Source organism: Bos javanicus, chromosome 21 (assembly GCF_032452875.1).
Source record: "Bos javanicus breed banteng chromosome 21, ARS-OSU_banteng_1.0, whole genome shotgun sequence".
NCBI lineage: Eukaryota > Metazoa > Chordata > Mammalia > Artiodactyla > Bovidae > Bos > Bos javanicus.
Window position 1 is genome coordinate 22,009,192 of NC_083888.1, and position 17,487 is coordinate 22,026,678.

The 17,487-nt window shown below is 47.1% G+C and overlaps 1 protein-coding gene across 8 annotated transcripts in view; it reads left to right on the forward strand.

The window, feature by feature from the left end:
- ZNF592 (zinc finger protein 592) overlaps positions 1 to 16,921 on the forward strand; it is a 53,549-nt gene extending 36,628 nt beyond the window's left edge. For all 8 annotated transcript variants that reach the window (XM_061394000.1, XM_061393994.1, XM_061393999.1 and 5 more), the window contains 7 exons: positions 2,149 to 2,327; positions 9,008 to 9,184; positions 9,470 to 9,629; positions 9,740 to 10,027; positions 10,240 to 10,352; positions 10,978 to 11,113; positions 12,315 to 16,921. In XM_061394000.1, the coding sequence (XP_061249984.1) occupies positions 2,149 to 2,327; positions 9,008 to 9,184; positions 9,470 to 9,629; positions 9,740 to 10,027; positions 10,240 to 10,352; positions 10,978 to 11,113; positions 12,315 to 12,815 (1,554 nt within the window). In that variant the 3' untranslated portion in view covers positions 12,816 to 16,921. The remainder of the gene's footprint in view (positions 1 to 2,148; positions 2,328 to 9,007; positions 9,185 to 9,469; positions 9,630 to 9,739; positions 10,028 to 10,239; positions 10,353 to 10,977; positions 11,114 to 12,314) is intronic.
- Positions 16,922 to 17,487: the final 566 nt, after the last annotated feature.

Sequence of the window (17,487 nt, forward strand, 5' to 3'; positions counted from 1 at the left end):
CCTGTGTTCCTTCACTTGAACTCATTAAACCTGCAGACGCTTCCCTGCTTTGAGCCCCAGCAAGATTTGGGCGCATTTCTTGTGCTAAACCTAGAATCATTCAATTTTTTAAGAGGCCATGATGGTTGTTTTTTTTTTAAGTGAGAAATGATATTTAGAGGCTACATTCTGGGCACCAGATATGCTTATTTTGCTGAATATGTTTCTAGGCCTTTTCAGTGGCCAGAGCTAAGAAATACAAAGTTTTAAAATAAGGAAAGAGAGATCTTGAGTTTATACTGCTACTGAAATGAAAGATTATACTTAAAAAAAAAAATTTTTTTTTGAATCTTACTATTTTTGGTTGTGCTGGGTCTTTGTTGCTGCACGGGCTTTTGTCTAGTTGCAGGGAGTGGGGCTTCTCACTGCAGTGGCTTCTCTTGTCGTGGAGCACAGGCCGAGGGCTCCAGTAGTTGTGGTTCCCAGGCTCTAGAGCACAGGCTCAGAAGTTACTGTGCATAGGTTTGGTTGCTCTGTGGCATGTGGGATCTTCCCAGATCAGGGATCAAACCCGTCTCTCCTGCATTGGCAGACAGATTCTTTACTACTAAGCTACCAGGGGAGGCCAAGATTATACTTTTTATGTAACTGATTTTATACTGAAAACCTTGGTTCCTAAAATTTTCCTACTGTACACACACATGTACATACATATCCGCACAGATTTCAAAATGTCAAGACCAATATTCTAACCTTAGGAAACCACATAAAGTTGAGGGTGTATTTGCAGTTCTTCATATCCTTAGAATATATCATATTAAGGATGTGTAAGTCAAAATACTGTGCTGTAAAAGTCACAGAGAATACTTTTTTTTTTTTTTACCAACTCAGTGGTCTGTCTCGTTTCATCTGTGTTCTTATCCTCTCTCCCTCAGTGGATTATTTTTAAACAAATCCTAGCATTATAGTATCTATTGCAGTATACATATCAAAAATATAAAGTTTTTTCCTTAAAAAAAAAACCCATAGATATAATATCATCACACCTCAAAATTAATAATAATTCCTTATTATCAAATCTTAATATCAAGTGTCAAATGTCTCAGTATTGTCATCATTAAGTTAGGGTTAAAATATCCAGTTGTCTCATTTCTTTTTACACTTGGCTTGCTCAGATCAGGATCCAAATAAGGGCTATCCATTGCAGTTGTTGAAAATTTCTTTTAAGTCTCTTTTAATCTGTAAATTCCTCTTCCCTCAATCTTTTTTGTTTTTTTGCCTTGGCATTTCTTTTGTTGAAAAAGCTGGATTGTTTGTGCTGTAAGGGCCCTACATCCTGGATATCACTGCTTAAAACAGATGTTTTCCTGGCCTCCCTAACAGCTTATAAGTCTGAGCACTCCTGAGCCCAGGTCAGTGGCTCCCGTGTTACTATGAGGGGCCTCTCCCCACATAGGCCCCTGCTCAGTCTCTCGCTCTCCCCTCTGGGCTTCTGGACTCTCCCTGTTTGAGAGCTTCTGTGAGTCGGCCTGGAGGACTTGTCAGCCTCTGGTTCTCTCCTGGGTCTGAGAACAAGGAAGCCACTACCTGTTCTGTGCTTCTCTGTGGATGGATGTGGGCAGTTGTGGCTCCAGGCACTGCTCCCCCGACCCCAGAGTGGGCAGACAGGCTGAGCATATGGAAACTTGGTCTGCATGGAGGCCTCTGAGTGTTAACCAGGGGGGCTCAGATCTGCTCTGGGAGTCTCTGAGCCAACTTACTGAAGGTGTTGAGTTGGAACCTGCTGAGCCAGGACAGAGGCCCTGGTAGGCCTGGCAGTGTAGCAAGATTTTAGAATGCAAGAAGTGCCTTGGGCCTCCGGAAAGGAAAAGCTGGTCCTCTGCTGAGCCAGGAGAGAGCAGGATCACAGCCAGACGTGTAGGACTGATTTTGGGGGAAATAGGGTCAGGTCTGCGTTTGATTAATAAGGTGAGAGGCAAAGCTGGCAAGGGCATCAGTGTCATCACTGTGTGAGGCTGGGGTATCACCAGTGTCCTAGGAGAGTTGGGAGAGAGAACGGTTGGGGGTGGTGGCCCTTCTTATCAGCGTCCTAGGAAAGCCAGGCAGCCTGGTTGAGAGCTCCTGGCCTGTGGCTCCTGCCTGAACTACTCTCTCCATGTTCTTTCCTAGACCTGCCAGGTGTGCCAGATGCTGCTGCCCAACCAGTGCAGCTTCTGCGCCCACCAGCGGATCCACGCCCACAAGTCCCCCTACTGTTGTCCGGAGTGCGGGGCCCTCTGCCGCTCTGCCTACTTCCAGACCCACGTAAAGGAGAACTGCCTGCACTATGCCCGCAAGGTGGGCTACAGGTGGGTGTTGTCCTGGGCTTGCCCAGTGGCTGCTGCTTTTTCTGGACCATAACTCATTTCAGACTGGAGTTTTGGGAATTTCCTAGTGGTCTAGTGGTTAGGATTGGGTACTTCCGTTGCTGTGGCCCGAGTTCAATCCCCGGCTGGGGAACTGAGATCCCATAAGCCACATATTTTGGCATAGCCAAACTATAAGAGGAATTTTGAGTTTTGGTCTTATGAGCCCTGGGCTCCAGCTTAATAAGACAAAAATGTTGATTTGTATGTGGACAGACATTTTTACTTTGTAGGGAACCAGAAGAGCAAGGAAAAGAACAAGGAGTTAAAAAGTTAAACATTGGGGGGAAAAAAAAAAGCTTTGGGACATCCCTGGCCATTCAGTGGTTAAGACTCTGAGCTTCTACTTCAGGGGACACAGGTTTGATCCCTGGTTGGGGAACTAAGATCCCACATGCTGTGAGTGGCGCAGTGTGGCCAAAAGATGAAAAAAAGAGAAAAGCTTTAAAGAGGAAGGTATTGGGGATATTAGGCTATACCTAACATTCACTTTTGGAGAAGGAAATGGCAACTCACTCCAGTGTTCTTGCCTAGAGAATCCCAGGGACAGGGGAGCCTGGTGGGCTGCCGTCTATGGGGTCACACAGAGTCGGACACAACTGAAGTGACTTAGCAGCAGCAGCAACATTCACTTTGTCAGTTTGATTTTTAAAGGTATATAAATTTGCTCAGAAAGTTATTATGGTTGGCATATTAATTTTAAGGTATTATTTCAATAAGAAATTTGCAAATTTTGGTATTTTCAAATATTCTCAATTCTGAACAAATGGCAAGCTGTCAGAGTCAAAGGACTTGTATCTTTGTGTTGATTAGTTTTTGTCAGTTTGTGAGAAGTAAGACCTGAGAATGGAAAAAATGATCAGCTTCATGGTAAAACCAAGAGAAAGCTATTTTAAACTGATCTATTTCTATGGTGTTAAACGAATATAAGCAAGAAGTCATTTTCAGAAAAAAGATCAAAATGAGAGTGAATACTCCTTCTAAAACTCATTGATCTGTAATTTTACATTGACCCAATCAGGTCTCTTTACTGGTTTACTTGCTTGGGAGTTTCTACATTTTATGTTTTTTGATCATTTTTGCTTCAGAAATTTAATTTTGCCCAAATTTATTAAAGTTTTCTTCTCTTTGGTGTTAAATTTTGATTTAGTTCACTTAATGGGCTTCCTAGATGGCCCAATGGTAAAGAATACGCCTGCCAATGCAGATGACGCAAGAGACATGGGTTCAATCCCTGGGTCAGGAGTATCCCCTGAAGAAGGGAATGGCAACCCACTCCAGTATCCTTGCCTGGGGAAACCCATTTTCCCTTCCCTGGGAAACCGCCAGAGGAGACTGGTGGCCTATAGTCCATGGGGTTGCAAAGAGTTGGACATGACTGAGCAACTGAGCACAGTTCATTTAATAAACTTTTTCTGAGTTCTTACTATTGTCTTTAGCCTTGTGCCAAACACTCAAGACACAAAGATGGTTAAAATCCATCTGCGCTCAAGGTGGCTTTAATATGATGGCTTACAAACATGCATGCAGGTACTTATGATTCAGAGTGGTTAAGTCCTATATTTGAGGAATGGTCAGGAAAGCTTCATAGAGAAGATAGGAGGAGATTTTTAGGTAGAAGAAAGGAGGCGAGCCTATCTGGCAAGAGCAAAGGCAAGGGTGCCAGCACACACAGAAAACTCTTAGGAAGGATAAACATGGTGTAGGTCATGATGAACTGGAGGAAGGGTGAGCAGTGAGACAAGGGGGTTGGTAGGGGCCGGGCCACGCAAGACCTTGTGTTCTTTGGCAGGCATCTGGACTGTGTTCCTGGGGATAGTGAGGAGCGATGGAAAGATTTGCAGCAGGGGAGTGATCCAGCCAGATCTGTGTTTTAGAAATATCATTCTGGAAAGCTGATATGTGTATTAGAGGTGAGAGACTAGAGACTGGTCGTGTGACAATTCCGATGAGACACTGAGGGATCCAGCTAAGGCATGGCTGTGAGGATAGAAGGAAAACCTGAGAGAGATAAAGTAGAAGCATTAAGGCTTGAGGATGGCTTATATACCAGGGTGAGGGATGGGGAGTGGTTAGTGATCACTTCCAGGTTTCTCTCCTGGGATGCTGCTGCTTTTGCTGCTCAGTCGCTTCAGTCGTGTCCGACTCTGTGCGACCCCATAGACGGCAGCCCACCAGGCTCCCCGTCCCTGGGATTCTCCAGGCAAGAACACTGGAGTGGGTTGCCATTTCCTTCTCCAATGGATGACAGTGAAAAGTGAAAGTGAAGTTGCTTAGTCCTGTCTGACTCTTATCGACCCCATGGACTGCAGCCTTCCAGGCTCCTCCGTCCATGGGATTTTCCAGGCAAGAGTACTGGAGTGGGGTGCCATTGCTTTCTCCGTCTCTTGGGATAACCACTTTCAAATATAGACTAATTTCTTTTATGTGTTAGGGAGAATGGAGATGCTAACATAGATGGGAAGAAAACAACCCAGAGATGGGGTTATACAGAGCCCTTGCCACCACGTTAGAAAGAGCATTGCTTGGCAGCATTCTCGGCTGTTTTGCAGTATTCATAACACTTGAAAATACCTTTCTAATTTTGACTTAAATGTATGCTGCTTATTTCAAGATCAAATTGAATCCAATAGCAATCAATACTTTAATTTTTGTACTTGAATTTTAAAAAAATATATTGATTTATTTGGCTGCATTGTGGATTTAGTTGCCCCATAGCATGTGGGATCTTCCCCACTCAGGGATCAAACCCGTGTCCCCCTACATTGGAAGGCAGATTCTTAACCACTGTACCACCAAGAAAGTCCCTGTATTTGAATCTTGAATCCAAGAAGTTTTCAGTAACGCAGATGGATTAATAGTATTTTTTGTACTTTAATTAAATACTTTACCTTCTTCTGTAAGAGTAAAAAGCAATGTAATGTCTTAAAAGTAGTTTATCAAGCCTTTTTATAAGAAAGGTCAGACGAAATGATGCAGCTAGGATTACTGAAGATACTAACATTAATGTTTTCAGTGACCTGTGGTTGAACGCAGAAGATATGCACACTGACATAGTATTCGTTGTACTTAAGATCTTCAGCTATTAGTGTATTTTTTGCGACAGCTTTTATTCAGATGTAATTCATGTACCATCCTATTCACCCATTTAAAGTGTCCTATTCAGTGGTTTTTATTATATTCACAAAGTTTTACAATCAGTTACAATGATCAATTTTAGAGTATTTTCATCACCCATAAGAAAGAAACTCTATATTTGTAGTCCTTCCATTCCAAGCAAACAACAACTTTCTGTCTCATAGATGTGCGTCCTTTGGATGTTTCATTTCGATGGAATCATATAATATATAGTCTTAGCATAATAGTTTCAAGATCCATCCATATTATAACAAATAATAATTATTCACTCCTTTTTTGGGTTTTATGAATAATGCTGCTAATGAACATTCATGTACAAGTTATTATGTAACAGTGTTTTCAGTCCTTTTGGATATATACCTGGGAGTAAAATAGCTGAGTCAAATTGAGGAACTGCCACATTGTCTTTCAAAGTAGCTATACCACATTTATATTCCCAGCAGGGGTGGATGAAAGTTTTGACCTCTTTACATCACTGCCAATATTTGTTACTGTCTGACTCTTGATTATAGTTATTGTGGGTGTAAAGTGGTATCTCATTATGGTTTTGATTTGTATTTCCCTGGAAGATAATGATGTCAAGCGTATCTTCATAAATTTATTGACCATTTGTATATTTTATTTGGAGAAATCTCTATGCAGATCCTTTGCCTATTTAAAAATTGTGTTGTCTTTTTGTTGAACTGTAAGGGTTCTTTATATATTCAGGTTACAAATCTCTTGTCAGATACATGATTTGCAAGTATTTTCTCCCATTCTCTGGATATTAATAATTTTTAGTAAAGCTAAGAGTACCTATGTTCCATTTCAATGAGCTCTACTACAGAGTTTTATATTAATAATATTTTTATTTATTTTAAAATTGTATTTTTTGGCTGTGCTGGATCTTTGTTGCTTTGCATAGGCTTTCTCTACCTTCGGTGGCTTCTCTTGTTGTAGAGCACAGGCTCTAGGTGCGTGGGCTTCAGTAGTTGTGGTGCACGGGCTTAGTTGCTCTGTGGCAGGTGGAATCTTCTCGGACCCAGAAGTGGAACTCATGTCACCTACACTGGCAGACAGATTCTTACCCACTGGGCCACTAGGGAAGTCCCAACACTGTAATATTTTTAGGATTTTGTAAATTATTCTGCTCTTTGTTGATAATTTGGAGAGTGACCAATGATGTCATAAGGAAGCAAGTTTAGACTATTTAATAATATGTTATTTACTTATTTGTGATTATTAACACTGCTAAATATTTTATTGCTCTTTATCTTTTCTAAGTGAAAGTCGCTCAGTCATGTCCAACTCTTTGCAACCCAATGGACTGTACAGTCCATGGAATTCTCCAGGCCAGAATACTGGAGTACGTACGCTTTCCCTTCTCCAGGCGATCTTTCCAACCCAGGGATTAAACCCAGGTCTCTTGCATTGCAGGCAGATTCTTTACCAGCTGAGCCACTAGGGAAGCCGTATCTTTTCTAAAGCTTTATGTATGTGACAGCATATGGTTCTATAATTGTCTGTTTTCTCTTAAAAAAACAGTTGGTAAAAAAAAAAAAAGTTGGTAAAGAGTTGTGTCTTGGGGTTAGATTTCTTTTCTACACAGCTTTTTTTTTTTTTTAATTTTTAAACTTTACATAATTGTATTAGTTTTGCCAATTATCAAAATGAATCCGCCACAGGTATTCTACACAGCTTTTCATTAGTTTCCAAGCCCTGTTTGATTCAGTCCTTCACTGAGACCACTTGGCTGTGTTTTTTTACCCCTTTATGTTCTTACTTTCCATGAGGTTTCTTTCAAGAATGTCTGCTGGGTAATAGAATGGATTTTCACTTGTACTTATATTGCTCCTGTAGGAGTTTGGTCAAACTGCACAAATAAAACCACTTAGATTCTTTACACATATCAGGTGTATTTGGCTACTTTGAATGAATTTGGCAATGTGTGGATTTTTTTCTCCCCTCGTAATTACTTGTGGTATAGATATGCTTCTGTGTGCTAGGAGCTGGTCACTATTTTGTTTGGCAGGAGAGAAAAGAAAATATAATTTAAGTGTAAGTAGTTTGTATGGAAGGTCTAACACATACATATTGAGTAATGAATGCTTTGTTGGCCTTAGTTGCGAACAGGCTTTGCGTTCTGTGCACTTTTCCTCATTGCTGATTAAGTTTGTGAAAGGTGATTTTGTCTCCCCCTCTCCCCCTGCCCTGCCCTAAACAGACACAAAAGAATGGAAAACAAAAAGGATTGGTCAGGATTCTGTGATGAGTCATGCGGATTGCAAAAATGGGCTAATATATTGAAATGAATGCTAATATTTGGAGTCAAAGAATTCTTAAGTGAAGAAATGTCCTTTCTTTCAGTAAAGTGACACCCTCTCTTCTAGATTACTGGGATGCCAAGGTTACAGGAGCAAGCAGTATTGCAACAAATGTAGAATAATAGTTACCTCCAGAGCTGGGAGCAGGGAGGGTGTTCTCTCATGTAGGGAGACCTGTCTGTGTTTTCAGGCGAGAAGAAAGACTGAACACATGAGAGAGTCTAGGAACCCGAATAGATGCAGGTTAGCTTAGAGCAACGTCATTTTCTGATGTTGAAGAAAGGAGACATAGTATTTATAGAGAGAGATTTTGAAGTTGAAAGAAGAGTTCTACATGATCTCAATTTCAGAGAAATGATTTAAGACAATTCCTACATTATAAAAATGATATAGTCACTAAACAAAACTCAGAAAGTACAAATCAGTAGGGGAAAAGAGAAATAAAAATGTTATCCATAGTCCCACCAAGGAGAACTTAGAACACTGATGAGCTGCCGAGTCCAGAACGGTATCAGGCGCATGTGCCTATTGAGAGCTTGAAGTATAGCCAGGGCAACTGGCCATTTTATTTTATTGATTGAAATTTAAATAGTCACATGGACAGTGCTGTATGAAACACTTCTGTCATCACAGCAAGTTCCACAGTGCTGCTCTAGGGCACTTCCTGGGCTTTGAGGGCTGTTTGTTTAATGTGGTTGTCACGGCGAGTTTAGCACCTCCTCGGTGTACATTTTATTAAGTGACCATCCCTGCCTATTCCGCGCCCATGTGTGGGGAGGCACAGGCTTTCTGCAGTCTCCTTCTAAAACTTGCCCTGGACTCCTGCAGTTGGATCACACTTAAATGGGTGCTATTAATGTCATTTTTGAACCATACTCCCCTTTCTCCACTCCCACCAGCTCCTCTTGGTTAGGCTCAATCAAGTTTTTGGCTTGCAGAAGAAGATTCTCTGGCCCGTGAGGGGAGGGCTTTCTTTCCCCTTCTTGACCAGGAGGGTCTTGGGCTTGGGAGGCCCTGGGTAACTGCATTGTGCCTGGCGGTAGCAAGCACACTTTCAAGGCCAAATGCATAAGGGAGGGGTGGTCCCTGAGATGGCTCTCTTCCTGTCCTCCATCCCTCCTCTTCTAACACCACTTCTTGGTCTGACGTACCTGTTCCCCCGGCCCCACCTCTGTCATCCAGGTGCATCCACTGTGGGGTTGTCCATTTGACCTTGGCCTTGCTGAAAAGCCACATCCAGGAGCGGCACTGCCAGGTTTTCCACAAATGTGCGTTCTGCCCCATGGCCTTCAAGACTGCCAGTAGCACCGCGGACCACAGCGCCACCCAGCATCCCACCCAGCCCCACAGACCCTCCCAGTGAGTGTGGCTGCAGGGCCTGCAGGCCTGTGGGAGTGGAGCAGATTGGCCTGGGGCCCTGCGGGAGGTGTTGGATGGACTGGGAAGCCTGGGCTAGTGGCGGAGAGTGGCTAGAAGCCGGGAGTGCTTTGGAGATGTCTGAGACTGGGGAGTGTCCACGTTGGCTCAGAGTATTGCTTTCCCCAACCTGAGTCTGCTTTGGAGAGATCACATGTGGGGTGGAGGGGCCTGTGGTTCTGTCGGCTGGGCCTTGGTCACCTCACACCCTGGGGCTTGTCATGGCAGGCTCATTTATAAGTGCTCCTGCGAAATGGTCTTCAACAAGAAGAGGCACATCCAGCAGCACTTTTACCAGAACGCCAGCACGGCACAGGTGGGCGTCTTCAAGTGCCCCGAGTGCCCGCTCCTGTTCCTGCAGAAGCCGGAGCTGATGCAGCATGTCAAGGTGGGGCGCCTTGGGGAAGGACCTGGGGAGACCGGCACATCCTCAGGCTGGGTGCCTGGCCCTGCATCCCTCGTCCCCAACCAGTCAGTAATTGCTCCCTCTGTCCCCAGAGCACCCATGGTGTGCCCCGCAACGTGGACGAGCTGTCTAGCCTCCAGTCCTCAGCAGACTCGTCTTCAAGCCGCCCTGGCCCTCGAGTGCCTGCTGAGCCGCCAGCCCTCAGTGTGACTGCTCGGGGCAGTGCCCTGCCCTCCAGCCGCTGGGGCAGGCCTGAGGCCCACCGCAGGGCTGAGGCCAGGCCCCGGCTGAGGAACACCGGCTGGACCTGCCAGGAGTGCCAGGAGTGGGTTCCAGATCGGGAGAGCTACGTGTCCCACATGAAAAAGAGTCACGGTCGGGTAAGTGTGGCACGTCCAGGCCCGTCTGTCCTGCAAGGTCAGAGCCCCTGCCACGGCATGACCCCCTTTGGTTCCTGGTGCCATGGGCATGGTGGGCGGCGCAGATCCTGAGTTCTCTGGGCATCCTCCTTTCTGTCTGCCTCCTCTGAGAAGAGAGATGCACCCAGAACTGTCTTAGGGTTCTGATGCCTTGCATCCTGTCGTCCCCATAGACATTGAAGCGGTACCCGTGTCGGCAGTGTGAACAGTCCTTTCACACCCCCAACAGCCTGCGCAAACACATCCGCAACAACCATGACACAGTGAAGAAAGTCTACACTTGTGGGTGAGTCCCTGGAGGTGGGAGCCAAGAGGCCGAAATTCATCCAGACCGCCGTGGTACCCCTGGGGCTTTTCTCAGCTATGAGATCAGGGGAGGCAAGAGACAAGCAAGTTTCTGCTGGGAAGTGCTGTGGCTAGATCAGAAAGAGGGCGTTCCAGAGTCTGGTGGCTCTGGAGGGCCCCCCTTCCCAACTCCCTAAGCCCAGGCCGCCCTGCCCCGCGGTGGTGGAGGGCCCTGAGGTTGAGAGGAGTGGGTGCGATGTGAGCAGGTGCCCTGTCAGCCATGAGACTTCAGTACCATCTCTCCGAGCTTTCGGACAGAACAGGCTGCTCTGTCAGGCTGACTGCTGGGCCTGCACTTGGGTCTCTGGACACTGACACCAGAGAGAGGAGAGTCAGGTCACAGCTTAGGGCCAGTACAGATACTCTGACTTCCTGTCATCTTCCGCCGTGGCTGGCTTGTCCTGGCTGGATTTCCCAGTGCCACCCTGCCAGCCCGAGGACCATCCTGCCTACCCCCAGACTGTCTCCCCTGGAGCCAGAGGCAGCTTCACCTTAGCCTGCCTGCCTGGCCCCTTGGACCCTGGGGCCAACCATCTTACACGGCCGCTCTGGCTGTGCTTCTGCAGGTATTGCACAGAGGACAGCCCCAGCTTTCCTCGGCCCTCCCTCCTGGAGAGCCACATCAGCCTTATGCACGGTATCAGAAATCCTGATTTGAGCCAGACATCCAAAGCCAGACCTTCGGGTGGACATTCCCCTCAGGTGAGTGTGGGGCCCCTGCCCACCAGAGCAGCTTGCTCGGTGAGGCTGGAGCTGGAGGGGTGCTGGGCAGGTTACTGGAGCCCACATATCCTTGTGGCTGGGGAGCAGCCAGCAGTGACAGCAACCTCCATGCTGGTCACTCTCTAGCCTCGTGTGACCTGTCTGAGGACCGCACACAAAGAAAGGAGCAGAGATCCATGAGGCAAGCCAGTGGCCTTTTCTTGTTGCCGTTTCCCTGTCACTGCGACCCCTCCCTTGGTGTGTCCTGTGCCCTGTGAACACTGGATTGCTTCCCACGTACCTCCTGCCTCTGCCTCTCTGTGGTCCTAGGAGGTGGGGTGGGTAGGCCTGCCCACTGGGAGAGGATGCGGTGCTTCACTGAGTCACACCCCCATCCCCACCCCACCCCCGTTTCAGAAGAGCCAGACCCAGACTCCCACTGCCCCGGGCCCTCTGACCTCACCCCTGTTTCATGCCCTGTACCCATTTCTGGTCAGCTTCTGGGGCAGCCTCGTGTCCCTCTTCCCAGTGGGCTCCCCCTACTCCATAGTGGAGGTGGCTCCTCATAGGGGCAGGCATGTCTGGGAAACCCAGAGAGCTGCCTGGCTTTTGGGGGGCTCTTTACTGGCTATTCAGAGAAGGGCCCTGGTCTGCAAAGGCCCTTTCACACACAGCAGGTAGGGTGTCAATTGACGTTTTGGCAACAACTGTCTATGATTAAGATGCACACCTTCTCTTCTCTGCAAATGCGTACACCCTTTGATTTAGCAGTTCCACTTCTGAGATTTATCTGTCAGATAGCTTTGGCCCAGGGGGTAAAGAAATCTGTCAATATATGTTGTTAAGTGAGAAAAAGCAGGGTGAAAAAAAGTGTGATGCAATGCTGTCATCTTGTAAAAGGTGGTGGTTGTATTTCTGTGCATGCCTGGAACATCTTTTGGCGATACCTCAGAACCCCAGTGTTGTCTGGGGAGCCAGGGAGGGGGGACTTCATCTCTTCTGTACCCTTCCCACTTCTTTGGAATCTTGTGGTACATGGAAGTGTCCATTATAATAAGCAAAAGAAGCAAACCAAACCTAGACCAGAACCTAGGGCTGGCTGAGCCCAGCCTGGGTGATGATTCTGCAAGTCCTCGGGCTGTGTTGCCCACGCCGGGGACTCATGTCCTGGACTCCCAGGCTCACATCGTTTCTCCTTCAGGTGAACCATCTGAAAAGACCAGTCAGTGGAGTGGGGGCCGCTCCTGACACCAGCAATGGCACGCCAGTCTCTTCCACCAAAAGGCACAAGTCGCTTTTCCAGTGTGCGAAATGTAGCTTTGCCACGGACTCGGGGCTGGAGTTCCAGCGCCACATACCTCAGCACCAGAAGGACAGCTCCACAGCCCAGTGTCTCCTCTGTGGCCTGTGCTACACCTCTGCCGGCTCCCTCAGCCGCCACCTCTTCATTGTCCACAAGGTGAGAGACCAGGAGGAGGAAGAGGCAGAGGCGGCAGAGCCAGAGGAGGGCTCTGGGGAGGAGGTGCCCATGGAGACCAGGGAGAACGGACTGGAAGAAAGTGCCGAGGAGCCTCTGGTGGGCGACTCCGAGACGGGGAGATCTCTGGGCCTGGCCCAGGATGAGGATGGGGCCCAAGATGCTCCTAGTCGACCACAGACCTCTCAGGACCGGGACAGCCACACACCGTCCCCGCAGGTGTGACCAGAGGCCCTGCGGTGCATGGTTGGGGTGGCGCCGTGGCGTCCTCCGCCTGCTGTGTGGACAGTGGGAAAGAACAGGCCCCACCCAGCGTGAGTGTGTCCGGCTGTGTCCTGGAGCAGTGTCTGCCCTGAGCTGTGGGGAGCTGGGTGGCCCCCAACCCTGGGAGATACGGGGTCACCCAGGACCCTCACAGCTCCGAATCTGCTTCTGTTATTTATGGCTTTGTGCTGCTTCTCGGTACCCCAACTCTCGTCTGTGTCCTTCCAACCCCGCTGCTGTCACCTCTGCTCAAGGCCCTTCAGCAGCCGCACTGTTCTGGGAGGTCCCCTTTCTCTGCCTTCAGCCTGGGCCTCCCTGCAGCAGCTCGCTTCACAATTCCAGAGCCTGAGACGGGGGTGCTGGCATGGCCCCCCTCGGAGAGAGCTCGCCCAGCCTGGCTTGCAGAGGGCTCTCGGTAACCATGCCCTTCCTCTCTGTCTTCTCTGATTCCTTCCCCGCAAACAGTCCTGAGGATTCATTGTCGCAGGGGCTCATCCTGTCTGTGTGGGCGGGAAAAGCTTCTGTTTGGAAGCCAGGCACAGAGAGGCAGGACCCCCCGCTGCCCCACTGCCCCCTCGAAGGAGCTGTGCGTCCTTGTTCTGCTGCTGTTCTGCCTTTCCTGATGAGCGCGGGGTTTGAGGCACACAGACATGGGGATATTTGTACTCTTGCTCCTGTGCCATTAGAGAGGCCGCTGCCCTGGCAGCCAGCCCCTCCTCCTCTCGGCTACACTCATGTTGCTCAGACTATATTTCAAATAAAAGAAAACCTTCTTACCATGCAGGTAGGCTCTTGTATTCCTGTTCAGGTGAGCCTGGCCCTACCCTCCTCCTCCTCAGACTTCCCTCGCTGGCCCATCTCTGAGAAAGAATGGTGTTTCCTGATGTCCAAGAAGGAAGGTCCTCTTTAGATTCTGCAGCTGTGGTTAGGAAACCAGGAGCTCAGGGCTTCTGAAGGGGTGAAGGGAGGGTTGTAATGCCGGTCAGGAGTCACCTCCAAGTCCCCCCTGCAACACTGAGCTAGTGGCATTGGCTTTTAGGGCCTACTGACATTTTGCTGGGCACCTCCATCTTTCCTACAAATGGTTCTCTTCTGCTAAGAGAACCTTTTACTGGTGGGAGAAGGGAAGGGATAGAAGGGAGGAATTTTTATTTTTTCTACACTGTTCAAGAGGCTGTGGTATTGTCACTGTTGCAGGGAACTCAGGTGTGGCAGAAAGGGGACTGGACATGGGAGGCCGGGCTGTCTTTTCATTGATGGCAGGGCTAGGACCTGGCCAGCACAAGGAGCTGGCCATGTGGAGGTGCCCTCTGACCTCTGCTCCGAGTGGCTGCTGCAGCCCTGCCTGGGTCAGATTTGGGGCTGGGCCTGGCAAGCTCTAGTGTAGCACCGGGAGGTGGGTGCTAATGGCATTCTTAGTGGCAATCTTTCAAGGAGGGCATCGAATATCAATTATAAATTATTAAGTCAGATAAATATGCCTGACCTTTTCACAATTGGGAAAAAAAAAAATTTCTTCCTCTAGCAAATGCCAAATTTCTAGTGGAAATGTTAAAGGCGCTGGGAAAGGTTAATGCTTTTTCAGTTTCAGAGAAACAGTATTTTTCAGTGTTTCCCAGGCCTGCCAAGGCCACCACGTCCCTGCTTCCCAAGCAGGCAGTGAGGTCCAAGCAGGCCTGATTCCAGTTGTGTGCAGGGCCAGAGCCGGCCCCCACTCAGGTGTCAGCCCCTCCTGATTCCAGTCTCAGGGTGCCCGTCCTGCACCCGGGGCTGTTCACAGGAACACATTACAGAAGAGGTTGATAGAAGTGTTGGAAATGGATGGCTGAGTCGCTTCCCGCTAAGAGACTGTGCTAGCTGGAGCCTGGGTAGAGGAGGCGGTGAAATCACAGGTTTGACTTGTCCTGACCTCAGCTCTGTTTCCTTCCTGGGGGTGGCGTGGAGTGGAAAGAATGTGGAGCCACTCACCAAGAAACCTGGGTCACAGTCTGGCTTCTACCCTCAACCAGCTCTTGACAAACCCCTTAACTTCACCAGACCCTTCCCTCAAGATAGGCCTGGTATTTCCCACCCGACTCGGTTCACAGGCTGCTGTGAGTTGATAAGCCAGGAAGCGTTTTCTAGTTTATGAAACACTGTCAATGTCTGGGATTCTTGACCTGACATTAGGCTTGGAGGGGGGAGTGCACCTTGCCCGCTGTTCAGACTTAGATGCTGATGGTCAGTTCTCCACTGTTCAGTAATAGCGGTAATTAACAGCACTGTAATCCCTGCTCGTGGGCCCAGCATCTTGCTAAAAACACTCTCCAGTGGTTCTCCCTTTGTCCTCAGCATTATCTCACAGTGATCCTCTCCATTTTACAGAGAAGGAAACCGAAGCTCAGAGAGCTTAAATACTTGCTGGACGACCTTGTAAGTCAAGCCCATCTGGTTCTAAAGTCCACTGTGTCAACTGCTGTGTTGCCTTAGTGACTTGGCTAATCTGGCTGGCGGCCAGCTTATCACCAGTTTGCAGCCGTCCAGACACCTGCTTTCCTACCTCCCCTGCAGGTGGGATGCCCACTGAGCACCAGGTTCTCTTTGGAGTCAGTCTGTGCCTCTTCACCCCAAGGAAGGCACATTTGCTTGGGGCATTCCATAGCACATGCAGTATCCCTATGACCTCATTCTCATTGGGATTTACCTTGCCATTTTGTCGGGGAGCTATTCCAGAAAAGGTGGCTTAACCCTCACAGGGATCGTGGTTCCCTCAGGGTCCAATATCTTTTGATATTTTTTTCAAAGGTGTCTTTAAAGAGTTCTGTTGCTATCATTTGTTATCATCAGAAAATGCTTGCTGTAGCAAGCACTTAGCTGCTGGAGTGAATGCTGCCCAAGTTAAACAGATAAGATTCTCACCTGTGTAGAAACTACAATTTAATACACTCTGAGGCCTGACCAATGACTGGTATTTATTTTCCAACTGCTTTATCAGTGAAATGATATGTCAAATTATTATAATCTGATTGGTATAGAGAGAGTTCTTCTCGTAACTTATGTAAACAGTCTGGCTTTTGAAAACAGCTGTGGTGAAGCAAGTTCAACCCACTTTGCCTTCCGCGAGGCTGAACACCCAACCCTACCCCTGCCTACCCTGGTCATCACTGTATATTCAGCTCTGGGTACATTTCCTTTTACTTGCTTTTAATTTTTTTCTTTTTCATTTTTTGAAGAAAATTAACACACGTACATGGTAAGAAATCCAAACAATACAAAAGAGAATACAATGAAAAGTAAGCTGCTCATTGGAGGTCAGCCTTTGGTTCCACAGCCCCCTCTCCAGAATTAATCACTGTTTCTATATCTTATGTATCTTTCTGAGTAATTCTATGCATTTACAAGCTTTTCAAAATATGTGTATTTATATATATATATATTTTAATACAAATGATAGCATTCTCTACACAAGTGTTCTGAAGCTTGCTTTTTTTTCATTTGTATCATGGAAATTGTTCCAGATTCATCCAGTGGGGTCAGTCTAATTCTTTGAAAGCTCCTAGGACGGTTCCCTGTATACAATATTGGTTTAAAGAGTGTCTGAGTGACTTAATGCATGCCTATGTGGAAGAATCTGATTCATTTGGTAGCTGTCAATTCACAGTTCTCTCAGGGCCTGATATGAGACAGAATCTTCTAGATTCTGGAACATTTCTCCCTGTCTTTTCCAGGGGATCCAGGTCCAAAGCCTGACCTTTTCCACTAACAACTGCCACAGCAGTCTTAGAGACTGGGAGCCTTTGGTCCCTCTGAAGGAAAGAGCAGACTTAAGATTCAAGTCCCAGTGTAGGTGGTTTTTTTTTTTTTTGAGATCTCTATTTCAAATGCCATTTTCTCAGGGGACTTCCCTAGTGGTCCAGTGGTTAGGGCTCTGTTGCTTCCACTGCAGGGGGCATGGGTCCAATCCCTGGTTGGGGAACTAAGACCCCACAAACCCTGCGGCATGGCCAAAATAAAATAAAATAAGGCTTTTTCTTATTGGGAAATGATATAGCATTACTAGAGAAAATAAAAACCATGCATATTTATAATCTGTCTTTGCAGTTGTTTTCTTTTTTGCATATCATTTTCCAATCCTTGTGCATTTCATAGCTGAGTTTATGATATAATTATGGTAATAACAGTGGTTAACATCAAACTACATGACAGACGTCACTCTCACATTCATTCTCCTATTTAGCCTATTTAACAGTCTTGTGATATAAATACTGTTATTCCTTTTGGAGGGGAGTGGTTGACCCTGAGGTCATGGAATTAGTAAGGGGCAGAGCTGAGATTCACTAGGCGTGATTTTGTACCCTACTTTTTTCTACTTAATGTTGTGTCTGGACATTTTCCATGTTTCTACATAGCCTTGAGAATAAACTCACTGGCAATGTGATAGAATGAAGAAATCCAATAACTAGAAGTCAAGAGACCTAGGTTCCAATCTGAATTCTACAGCTTATTTGATCTCTCTTTTCTTGCCCTCAGTTCGGGCATCTGTCAAATTGGGAGATGGGGAGTTTTAAATTCCTGGGGATCTAGAATTGAACCTGGTTAGATTTTATCTCCTTGATCCTGTATGTGCTGTGCTTAGTTGCTCAGTTGTGTCCAA